Below are 13,123 nucleotides of genomic sequence, written 5' to 3'. Positions count from 1 at the left end.
ATATAATATTTGGTGATAGTGATATTATGATGAATAAAACGATGGTACCAATAGTGTTCAATACATCATCAGTTTTGCGCTGCTTGCGTATACCTATAATACCTTGACTTATCAAATTCAGTATTCAAAAATATTCACAGACATCAAGTCAAATCCGAAATCATATAGGTATTCAAATGCTTAATTTATTGACGATTACCGAACATGAGGAGTACATCATAAATTAACATCATATACTAGTATATATATAACATAATACACATTTTCAGATTAACCACAATTGTCCTGATTTCTCAATTCAGTGTATCTTAGATTAAAACACTCATTCAAATATTGACAAAAATGCTTTGTGAATGTATAATTTTCAGGATTCGTGAGGCTTTTTATGGAATTTTCATTCAAATTAATCACCCAAATGTTCTGAATATTTATTCCTTAATTAAGTGATCGTATTTTGTACAAAATGATAGGAAGTGTTTCTCATCCTCAACCTCATTCAAGCAGAATTTGCAAAATCTATTAGATCGTGGAAATGGAGGTGTACAGTATCTCCCAACCTCAATATTGAGGTTGGGAATGTGCACTTAGTCTTAGTTTATTGAGTAGAGATCTGTAAGCTTTTGGTAATGTAAATTTCAAATATTCTTGCAATTTAAAATTATAATTGTATATTCAGCTATGAAATACAAGTTTTCCACAATTTGTTTGTTTTATAAATTATCAAATTGATTACATATTTTATTTTCATAATAGTTTCTTAATTTATTGCTAAATGTTTCATATAGGAAATCTCTAGAGAGGAAAGTCCAATCATCTTTGTAATAATACTCAGTGATTTAGTCATTCTTGGACTAGTTTTTATATGAGATAACTTTTCATCCTCTTTAAAGACATCAATTAACAATGGGTTATTATTTTGGGATGCAAATTCCTTCTTTACTTTTTTTTTTAAATTTAATACCCCCCCTACACACACACACACAGTCGAAGTTACCATTTTTTTTTTAAAGACAAAGTTACTAAAAACTTTGTTTCCTTATCTTTCTTCCTTAAACAACGAACATGATGAGAGCAATCAGGATATCTAAAACTGAACTCGTTTAACTTTAAATAAAGTAAAGTAAAGTAAATTTTATTTAAAGTCGGCACTATATACATTCAACATATCAAAACACAAGCTCTGTAGAGCTTTTAAACCGACTATCACAGTCATGTATATCAAGGACAAAGACACATAGCATGCATGTACACATATATACAAACATATCACAGATTAAGAAAAGAATACAAAATAAAAGAAAACTTTCATGCAAGAATATACAGATACGAAAGCATAAGACTAAGAGGAAGAAATAAAATACTACAAGCAAGAGTATATGTATATAAAAATCATCATTAAATTTCAAGTCAATTAGCTATGTTTGTTGTTTCAAGTAAAAGCTGGATAGTATAAGAATTTTTGAAAATAATTTAAATATAATTAAAATCAATGATGGTAATAAATTAATCATATAAATATAACTCTATTATGGATTGGTATATTCGTTTCAAATGCACGTGATAAACGATTGGTATTGTCCTGCAAAAATTTGTAGTTTTAACGTCTCTGGGCGTGAGACGTCGATTATTGGATTGATTCTATATGTGTCTGTATTCTAGTTGAAAAGTATTTACATTGGTATCCCGGTACAGAATGGCTGTAGATACCATTTGAACTTTGGTTTCTATAGCGAAGTTGTACCGGGTTATCAATGTAAATGAATATTGATAAGACATGATGATCTTAACATATGTTACATGTAATATTTTAAATACTGCATTAATATTCAGTTTTGAAAAATGAACATATAGTTATTAAATCGTTACATCTTGACAGTAGTTTGTTACAGAATCAAATTATTGTTTCTGATTAGAAATTGGGGAAATTTCCGAAATCTTTGGTGTTTATTTAATCTAAATTAAACGAGGAATGTCTTGCAGGTTGTTTTCTGTTTTTGTTTTAACTGTAGTCGAATTAGTTCAGCACTGAGTTAACTTTGCATTCAAGTGCTCTCCAGTACGAGGAGGAAATAAAGCTCAATATTTCCTTAGCGACGATCTTCACAATGATGGCAGAGGAAGAAACCGAGAAATTCTACCTGCAAAGTAAACCTTTTTCATGCATATGTTTATCTATCATATACAGCCATTCTTCATTTTGAATATTCTACACTTTCATGTCCAATGATTCACGTTTAAGTCCATCAGAGTCTAATTTTCAGCAGAGTCACTAGTAGTACTAGTACTAGACAGCTAGAAGTACTTAGATCTAGGTCCTATACGGTATATCATAATCTCAACGAGATTCGTCGAGGCTGGACATTTGGACTGACGCCTCTTCCGAATCTCAGACAAGTGTCACCCAAAGTGATTCGGAAATCTTGCCTGAACTTCACTCCAAATAATGAAATATCCAGCCTCGACGAATCTCTCTGAGATTAGGTATATATCAAAGACTAACGTACTAATATGTCTTACGACGTTACCGTGTTTGAGGGCGAAGCAAAAGGTGTTGGCATTAGTATCTAGATTCATAACTGGACAAAAAATATCCTGAAATATTAGCACCTAACGTATGAGGACAGAGCTCAATCAAAGTATTCTAACTTTAGACATTTTTGATCCGCCTATTCATCGAACGTGGGAAACTCTATGCAACTGATATAAACAGTGCATTGTGACATCATATTCAGTGTCAGTGTTTAGCTAATACGCAAACAGGAGACATGGTACATTATATGCGGATTATATATGATTAAGAAAATAAGATTTACATGCTTTTACGGATTTTATGTAACATCTCAGAATGACATGAACTTGGGTACATGAGATTCAAAATGGAGAAATACATATCCATGCGCTAGTATTCGAATCGACGCCATTGGGACCAAAATTTTCAAGTTCCATAGGTATGGTTAAATTTTTCAAGTTTTCTATATTTTCCTTTTAAACATGAATATACGTGTTAATTACTTATAGGGAGAGCTCTGCTCTCACATCCCTTCGGGCTTTGCTCTCTACTAACATACATATAGATGATTAATTTTAATAGTCCCATTTGTAAAAGAGGATCCTAAATGTGCACTTAATATCTCACTTCTTCAAACAGCAGTCCAATCACCAAGGAATATAAGAATAAATTTGAATAGCATCTTTTTTATTTCCATTTAAGGAGTTTCTTTCTTATACCCAAGAATGTTGTACACCATTGTTATATAGTAAGAATATTTATTTTGAAAAAGATAAGTATAAGATAAGGTTTAATATGTTTTATGGTGTGACCGTAATCCAAGATTCCTCTCTGACTCTTACCTCCCACTTTTATATTGTGACATGTGTGGAGGTGAGTCAGAGAGAACTCATATTGAAAAGTGGGAATTCAAAAGTGATTTTCGCTGCTTTACCTACCTCTTACAACTTTATTTCGCGGATCTATCTTCCTAGACGCGAGGATTCAGTTATCAGATTCCGAAGATTATTCTACAAATAGATGATTAATACGATCCTATCACCGTTTAAATGATGGAATTTTGTGTGTCTATGTGCTGACGTCATGCACTAAGAAATTAAATGGCGAGGCGGCAACCTATTTCAAGTGATGCTTCATTTGTCTGTGTTAGGGCCGTTTATATGTAGTCCACTCTGGCTCTCCCGCACATGTCACAATATAAAAGCGGGGGTAAGAATCAGAGGAATCTCGGATTTTTGTGACCGTTGAGATGAGTGAAATTAACTCTTTTAACATCTTGCAACACGACTTTTGACATTTAATCCGCCTATATTCATTTAATGTGGGGAACATAACACAGTCGATGTAAACAGTGCATCATGACGAATCTGTGAAGTTTTTTCTTTTAAACCAAGCCATTATCAACAACAATAAAACAGACGAAGGGTATGAAAAAGCTTGTCTGGAATTCAAAAACATTTGTGATACTTTCCAAACAATTTATTTACATGTATAGGGTTGTCAGTGAAGTATATAACACACATTTTTCCAAAGCACTATGGGTAATCCTGATGAAATCTCAGCAAATCACTTGACTCAAATGTGTAATCATTGGTGCGAAGTCATCATGTCACTGCACAATGCAAATTTTGCTTGCTATTATACCAATTCTGGGCCCTTAATTGAGGGCAATAAAGCATAAAGCTTGCAACAATGCATACAATTACATGCATCCATAGTTATCTTTGGCAGTCATCATATATTTATCATTGTAAAATTGCAGTGCAGGATTCATATACTTTGTCTTCAAAAAGAAAGCACAGGTACTGTGCTTGGTATAACATTGCAAATTTGAAAAGCATACTGCTTAGATATTTGTTATTATCAGGTTTTGATTCAAAGAGAGCTCTAGAGAATCAGTATTTTCTCACGTCTTTTGTGTTTTACTGTACAGAGGAGCAGTTGACGGTGGACTCCGATGATGAGTACCAGTATGAGGAGGTCCCCATTGATGAGATCTTTATTGGGGCAGGTATGAGCATCAACCAAGAACTTTTGACTATTTCATTTAATAGAATTCAGTTTTAACTGTTTATTAATATTCTAGTCATGCTAATTTTATGTGCATTGACTGTTAATTCTTAAAATCTGTAGTTTTTTTGTTTTGTTTTTTTTAATATATCAGAAATTTCTCTTTGATAATTCAGTTTTATGATTGATAGTTACAGAAATGTATCATTAAGCTCTCTGGAGAAAAATTTGAATATACACATGTACCATTTTCCTCCAGAGTTCTACAAGCATCTATCTGATTCAGAGAAGAAAATAATAATGTCTGAATTTATAAACTATCAATTCTTCCTGAATAATAAACTTTTAGAGGTTCACATGTAATGCATTTGTTTATTGAAGAAACTGAAGAGGACCTTGACCTGGCAGTGAGGACCATAAGAGAAGCAGAAGAGGATGCTCTGGTAACTGTAAGTCTCGAGAACATAATCAGATAAAAAAAAATCAGATCAATTGTTATCTGCTATAAATGTTAGTGGAAAACACAAATATATTTCTGTTATTTACCTACAGTTTACAACTACATCTGAATAGATTGCATTTTACTGATTTTAAATGCTCTACCATATTAGAAAATAGAAACAAAATTGCATGTCTGAATGAGATAGAACATTGCATGCTGAGGCAATCTCTCTATAATGTAGAATGTAGAATATTGCATGTCCTGTACGTTATATTCCTGTACTTTTAGACTCGCACCGTCATCAGTTTTAGGTCAGATGAGGTTAGTTTCTCACGTTTAATTTTGCTAGTCCTGATTGGGTCACTGCTTTTCTCTTTTCTTTCACAATATGTTGCTAGTCAGGAGAACTGTATTGTGTGCTAATGTACATCTATGCATTTGATCTGCTATATATTTGCAGAGTACTTAATACATCAATATAATTCATTTTAATCATTGGGATAGATATTCAGAAATATCACCCCCAAAAATTGAAAATGACATTTTTTCTTAAAGGCCTTGATTGAAATATTGTTTGTTTCCACTATTTTGACCTGTGGTTATATAGGCAGGTGCAATAACTTGATGTATGGATATTAAATATTTATTTGTTAATCTGAAATGTTAATGTGAATATCCAGTTTGACAAAACTTATCTACTTTTTATTGATGGCATTTAAATCCAATGAATAACTCTACATGGCAATTTATTTTTTTTTTCACTTTGAAATTTAAACATGAAAATCAATATAGAAATGACAATAAATTGTTTTTAGTCCAGAAATATTTTCAGAAAACAGGCGTTACCCCCAAAAAATGAATTTAGTCCTAAAGGTAAATTATTAGCAATGAAGCAAATTGCGACATTTGTCAAACATTTTATGGCAAAGTGAGCTGGCTTACTATTAAAGCCAAAAATTAAAATGCACCACTTAAAATTCTGTCATTTTAAATTGTGTTTGCCTTCAATAATGATCACAACACAATGCCTCTTATATTAGCATTATTGCAAAAGCCCCTCCTGTATAACTTCCTGAATATCATTAGGTCTCTGTTTTGTAACTTTCACAAAAGTTCTTACACAACTTTATATTCTAATGGGAAAAATTTCTTCCCATTGCCTCATTTTTGTTGCACAAACTTAACTTTTTGTGATTTTTAAGTAACTATTAAATCAGCTCTGAACCACACTTGATTTTAATTGTATTTGATGTGAGCTATAATCATAGCCATGTGTTATAGAAATTTGTTCTGGTCTTGTAGTCTCAGAAAGATGGTCTGGCAAAGGCCTCCGTCACCCAACGCCCTGAAGTTGTGGATGACTTTGTGCGTAATTTCCTTGTGAGGATGAATATGGATAAGACTTTGGAGTGTTTCCAGACAGAATGGTAAAGCATTACAATGTAACATCTATAATTACTACCTACTGCAAAAAGTTTAAGCATAAGACGGTGCAGTTGCTGCTTAGTGTATGCAAGGTTAACTCCATACTCCATACTCGCATTATTATCTGATGAAAGTATATTGATATAGAAAGTGTATTTATTTCCATTTATTAGAGTTAAAAGTGATAAATTAATAAATACAATATATAGGTCATACATATACAGAATGTCATGTCACATGTCAATGTCAGAAAATTGCAATTTTTCTTAAACAAAATTTCACAAAAACTGGTTATAACGATATAATAGTATTCATAGCAATTTCATGAAACTGTTTCTTTACAAAAATATACATACAAAATGTCTGTGAAAAATAAAGGAAATCTAGTGTATAATGGACTTGATATAGAAATAATTGAAAACAGAGTTATTGCCCTTGGATTTAATTTTTTTTAAACATGTCATTGCCTGATTATTCATTTATAACTTAGACTTTTGAAATATCTTATGTTTAACAAGATTTTTTTTACAAAATTTATGTTCTTGTCATGCATAAATCTAAATAAATAATTGATTTTGCAAAATTATCTGTCACCTTTTCATGCATACATGTTACTTAGATGTATCCACTTATTGTGAAAAGGTTGAAATTAGATAGACATGAAGATAATTTCCTTGGAAGGGTTATACATTAATGATTTACACATTGGAAATTCAGCCATAGAAACTGTGTTTAAGATCCCCTATCTCTGACTGTAGGTATGAGCTTCAACAGAGAGGCTTGCTCCACGAAGAGGACATTGGTGTGGTCCCCGACATCTACAGCCGGAACCAAGATCTAGACAATGATGTCAAGTTCCTCAAACATGAAGTCAACAAGTACAAAGAGGCTGCCATGTAAGTCAATGTTAGCCAGCAATAGAGCTCTAGTAAACTGCCACGGAACAAGGATTTTCACAAACTCTAATTATAAGAACCAATAATTACTGTAGCATAGGAGAGAGGAGAAAATCTTTGTCTGCACCGGGAATCGATCCCGGGACCCCTGTATTACTAGTCAGGTGCTCAGCTACCCAGGCCGATATCTATGGTCCAAATAGCCCTATTTACTACATTCCTCCCTCCTTAACTTGTCTTCACTCTCAAAGACACACACAACCCATATTCCTTTCACCCATGGCGGGGCAACCTGCCTTGCAAGGGTGGTCAACGGCACCAACTGTAGTATAGGAGAGAGGAGAAAATCTTTGGCTGGACCGGGAATCGAACCCAGGACCTGCATACTAGTCAGGTGCTCTAACCACTGAGCTACCCAGGCCGATATCCACGGTCCGTATAGCCCTAATTATGACAATCACAATAGCATCTATAAATGACATTTTGGGTGATACACATAGTCTTGAATTCATGCACTTGGTTTGTTAACATTTTTGTGACAATCAAATTTATTGATATTGAATCTTTGTTTGATTATGAGCACAATTTTATGTGTTCTATAAAGAAACGTCTCCTCAATGGGGAAAAGTTGATAAGGGTAGGTTATTATAAAGTCTTCATCATGAAGGAAATGAAACATTTGGTAGGAAAAGCAATGTGAGTAACACATCTGATGCTTTTTTTATAGGAAAGCTAAGGAAACCTATGTAAAGCTGAGAAAGGAGAGGGATTACCATAGAATGCATCATAAAAGAGTTGTCCAGGAAAAAAACAAACTAATCAATGACATCAAGAGGTAACTGACAGGAAATATACAGAAAACTTGTAGTTGTATGATTATATCTGCACCTTTCAATCACAATTTGTCACATTTCTTATCCCAGACTAAAGCGACATTATGCCCAGTATGAGCCCACTCTTCAGCAACTAAAGAAAAAATACGAGGTGGCCATGAAGGAGAAAATGCTGTCCAAGCTTGAGAAGGACCGGGCAGTCGGACAAGTGGCCGGGCTTCAGAGTACGCTAAAGAGCATGGAGTCCTTCAAAGGAACACCACCCAGAGGATTTCAACCAGGTACCACCAATATACCAAAGATCAATGGGCCAAGGGGTTTTCAGCAGCAAATTCTTATACATGTCTATTTTTATTTCGAAAGAAAACTTTTGCACATTATCTACCTCATCTCTTATACAAATAGATATATACGCTGTAGATTCCTAAATATACGCAAGGAATTTACTATCGCGTAATTTCGCAAGAAGCATCAATCGCAAAAAAAATATTTCTCGTTTTTATTTTTATATTGCTAAAATACATGCAAAAACACTTGATCAACAGAGCTATTGTGAATTTACTTTTTCGTGATTTGACGTCAGTGAGTCATTTTGCGATTGTAAGTTTTCGCATTAATTAAGGAATCTACAGTATATATAAAGCTCTAATTCTGTGTAAGTACGAATAAACAGTGAAAGGCTGAAATTCACAATATCAACACATTGTTACAGCTACTCAGTCGGGTAAGAGGAGGGACTGGGAGGTTGATGGAGAGGGGCGGGGACCGACCCAGAGGACCCTAGCAATGGAGAGAATGAGGGCTGTGTCTGGAGATGTTAGGGACCTGCCAGAAAATTACAGACGCCATCCTGATGTATGTGTTAAGGCCATCTTGGTAGAATAAATACGAAATCAGAAAACATTTGTGAAAGATACAAGATTGATGATATTTAGATTTCTCTAGTTTTCCATGTGTAGAGCTGTGTTTTGCTTTACAAGTAATTTATCCTTTCAGGATTCCGAATTTCCAAAAGACACAGGCATCAATCCAATTTTGGCTCAGATAAAGGGTCCAACTGGTCATCTGGCAAGGAGTGGGGGATTCCGATTGTCTAATACATTCCAGGCCCACTCTCATCCCATCAGCAGGTCAGGAACTTTAAATTCTAAATGTGAATTTCAGAGAAACGAGCTATAAACAAGTGAATCCGATTACTGTGAAAATTATCAGACAAATACATAAATTTTATTTTTAGACTCTGTAATTTGTTCATCAATACCATGCAAATATGAATGAATTTATAAAATGATTCTCAATAAATTGAATATTTTCGTATGCCAATAACCTAATGAATTCATACATTTCAAATGAAAAGTAATTGACACTATTAAATGTAAGGCTATAAATATATGTTCAATTGTAGTTTTCAATGCATAACTATTATTCAGTGTTGTGCTGCATCCTCGGAAGCAAATATTGGCCACTACAAGCGATGATCATACGTGGAAAATGTGGGCAGTGCCAAGTGGTGACATCATAATGACAGGTGAAGGTCACACAGACTGGGTCTCCGATTGTGACTTCCATCCCTCGTAAGTTCTAGTAGTATTTTCAGAAGTAAACTACATTTCTATTGCATGTTACTGTTAATGATTGAATGCAAGCACAATTCTTTTTGAAGTTTAAATATATGCACTTCTATATGACTTGTGTAGAAAAGTCTTTGGAGGCTGGACATTTTTTTTCAGTGGTTCTAAGTTGGTGACTTCCAGTGGTGACACAACAGTGAAGATTTGGGACTTTTCTAAAGCAGAATGTGTACACACCTTCACGGACCACACACACGCAGGTGAGAGGGCAAAGGTGTATATAGCTCTCAACCACAGGGCTCCACAGTCGTATCTATCACTTGTTGCATAACTGAGCGAATGCATTTTCAAGAAAATTTCCACAATATATTGATTGAACAGCTATACTTGTGGTTACACTACGTTATCATCTGTTTGTGTGTTTCAGTGTGGGGCTGTACCTGGCACACATGTGGGGACTTTGTGGCCTCCTGCTCTATGGACAACACCTGTAAACTCTGGGATCTGAACAGTCTACGCTGTCGCTTCACGATGCGGGGCCACGCGGACAGCGTCAATAGCATCGAGTTCCTACCATACTCTAACACACTCCTCTCCAGCTCAGCTGATAAAACACTGTCACTCTGGGATGCCAGAACTGTGAGTTTTGTTTGTTAAGTAGGCGATGTTTAGGGATGAGATTTTGATGAGATTTGTAATTTAAAACAGTTCTTACATATTTTGCTCCACTTACATGTATCTGTTCTTCCTTTTGTACTTCAGGGACTCTGTGCACAAACATTTTATGGCCACATGCATTCCGTCAACAATGCAGCCTTTAGTCTGAAGGTATGTGAAATGGTGTATTATTCACATCCTCTTTCTAATTTTAATCTCATATATCTAAGTTCTGCAATTTTTTGTCTGTAAACATTCATCATATACAGTCTTATTTTCACTTTTGCCACAGTTTGAATTTTTTCGCAATTTTCCCCATAGGCCAAAACCTAAAAATTAATGCTGCAGCAAATATAATCTAACCATGGAATGGTCATAAAAAACAATGAATTTCAAAGTGCACGAAAACAAGACATGAAACTGTGAAAATAACAAGGAACAAGTTTAAAAGCTGTGTATAATATTGTTAATATACATTTTTGTACATGCAGTTGATATGAAGTTTTGACCTTCTATAGGGTGATACAGTGGTGTCCTGTGATTCGTATGGAACTGTCAAACTTTGGGATGTCAGAACAGTGGCCCCTATGGTCAGTTTTGATGTGGGACCTCATCCTGCCAACAGGGTGATTTTCGACCCCACAGGAGCTGTCGTGGCCATCGCCAGTAATGATGCCACCGTGAAGATGTATGAAGTATCAAACGGGAGAGTAAGTATAATTTATAGGCATCAGATGTTTATCTAGACATGTCACCCCTCAGACAGTTGGTACATGGTACTAGTTGGGACTTATAAATTATGAAGTAGATACCTTGCTCTTATTTTAAAAACATGGACGATTCTGTACTTACGTACCCTTTGATACATACATGTATACAGTATACTCCTACATAGATTAAAATCCTCGATACATTCATAATGAGCAGTGACCTCCCTTTTTCCACTGATGGAACAAGTTGAGTGAAATTTCTTGCATGCATGTGCATATATTGCACAAGAAGGGTCTTTAAGTTGCAGTTTCACAGATCTAAGACCTGTTGTGATGATTTCTTGCATGCATGCCCATATATTGCACAAGAAGGGTCTTTAAGTTGCAGTTTCACAGATCTAAAACATATTACATGTATGATGATTACACAAGATACCACGATTAACAACAACTTCTCTACGTGTGTTTGTAGATTGGAACCTTGGTGGGACATGAGGATGCTGTACAGTGTCTAATGTTTGACAAGTCGGGAGAATTCATGGTCTCTGGAGGAAGTGACAACACTATCCGTATCTGGTCATAGTTTACGCACACTCCACATGCTTGACATTACAATACGCCAAGACTTTGGAAGACTGTGGAATGTGACTTGCATTTGTGCATCTCAGTGATACAGATTTAATTTTGATGATTGTAGATTCTAATTTTTCTCTCTATGGATGAAAATTAATAACTAGATCTACAAGTGTTATTGTCATATAGGTTAATATATTATTATTGCATCCTGTTTGTTATGAATGTCCATGCTTTTTATATGTCTATGATAAAATTAAGTATAATATATTTGAAAAGGTTGCCTCCCTTATTTAACTGGAAACAAAAACCAGACTTGAACAGTTATTCTTTTCTTTCTTTTTTTTTAATTCAGACTGAGCATATTATGAAGACACAGACAAGAAAATAAGATTTGTAAAACAGTACATATCACATTCAAATTCGCACAAATATCTATCTGAAAAGCAAAAGAAAAAAAAGAAAAAAAATAATAGAAGCTAAATCTCTATATATCTATCTGAAATGCAAACGAAGAAAAAAACCAAATTGATATATTCATTTTGAGAACATATTGATATGATAAATGACATCAGTGACTCTTTTGCTAAATCTCTATATATCTATCTGACATGCAAATGAAGAAAAGAAAAACATAGATTGATATATTCATTTTGAGAACATAATGATCATTAAATGATATCAAAGATTATTTTGCTAAATAGGAAAATATATGTTTTGTAAAGATGTTAAGAATTAAGTAATACCCACATGCTAATTAGCTTCTCTCCAATTGCATAGCTCCATTAGGACACATGTGAGCGATATGGGCACTCATCATGGCCAAGTCGTGATGGGAGACCATTGTCTCATTGGCTGCTCCAATCATTTTTATCATTGACAACTGCACAAAATGTTGGCATATTTCAAATCACAATATTATGAGACAGATTGAATATTTCGTGTCAAATATTGTCCATCCAGTTTTATAGATGGGCATATATATTTGATGCTTTTATAAAAGATCTGTTTGACAACATTCTCTGACAAGGGTATCCTACAGCTGGAAAATCTCTGAAGCTCACAATATTGATAAATGTTTAGAGTGCATAAAGAAAAACATGAATTTGCTATGTACTATATAGAGATTTTGTCAATTATATTTGATGTGTGAAACACGTGGATTATTGGCAGATATTGAGGCATCATTGTTACATTCACTGCATGGTGTTACATTCATGGAGATCAATATTTTCATACCTTAACTTAATTTATAGTATACATGTAATTTGAATCAAGCAGGGGGGTAGGGGTAGGTGTAATTAATCTACTGTGTAGAATTATATGTACCTCAATCTCTACAATACTGGCAGCATCGTGAACCTTCATAGCTTCAGCATCGTCCAGCTTCATTAGGTAACATTGGGTTTCAATCTTCATTACCATGATATGCTGCAGATGTTGAATAACAATAATCAAGATATACTCGTTTAACAGTCTGGCAACGATTTGTAGCTT

The 13,123-nt window shown here is 34.3% G+C and overlaps 2 protein-coding genes across 3 annotated transcripts; one reads left to right on the top strand and one right to left on the bottom strand.

Annotated features, from left to right (window-relative positions):
- The first annotated feature begins 2,030 nt into the window (after window positions 1–2,030).
- On the top strand, window positions 2,031–11,896 carry LOC125647979 (sperm-associated antigen 16 protein-like). Of its 2 annotated transcripts, XM_048874859.2 has the most exons (16): window positions 2,031–2,145; window positions 4,443–4,520; window positions 4,901–4,968; window positions 5,250–5,282; window positions 6,264–6,388; window positions 7,145–7,282; window positions 8,010–8,117; window positions 8,206–8,396; window positions 8,828–8,970; window positions 9,112–9,245; window positions 9,546–9,689; window positions 9,846–9,946; window positions 10,114–10,325; window positions 10,449–10,514; window positions 10,862–11,053; window positions 11,526–11,896. In XM_048874859.2, exons 1-16 carry the CDS (start codon window positions 2,106–2,108, stop codon window positions 11,634–11,636), a joined length of 1,884 nt encoding a protein of 627 aa, XP_048730816.2. In that variant the 5' UTR covers window positions 2,031–2,105; the 3' UTR covers window positions 11,637–11,896. The 2 variants fall into 2 exon arrangements, with proteins under 2 accessions (XP_048730816.2, XP_055997439.1); XM_056141464.1 differs by lacking the exon at window positions 5,250–5,282.
- A 481-nt stretch (window positions 11,897–12,377) lies between these two features.
- LOC125647980 (uncharacterized) lies at window positions 12,378–13,123 on the bottom strand. The gene is made up of 2 exons (XM_048874860.2): window positions 12,956–13,123; window positions 12,378–12,509 (listed from the first exon to the last, which is right to left on the bottom strand). Exons 1-2 carry the CDS (start codon window positions 13,049–13,051, stop codon window positions 12,384–12,386), a joined length of 222 nt encoding a protein of 73 aa, XP_048730817.2. The 5' UTR covers window positions 13,052–13,123; the 3' UTR covers window positions 12,378–12,383.

Source organism: Ostrea edulis, chromosome 6, assembly GCF_947568905.1.
Source record: "Ostrea edulis chromosome 6, xbOstEdul1.1, whole genome shotgun sequence".
In the NCBI taxonomy this organism is placed as follows: Eukaryota; Metazoa; Mollusca; class Bivalvia; order Ostreida; family Ostreidae; genus Ostrea; species Ostrea edulis.
The sequence above is the reverse complement of the archived record's forward strand: the minus strand, read 5'-3'. Positions and strand labels throughout refer to the sequence as shown.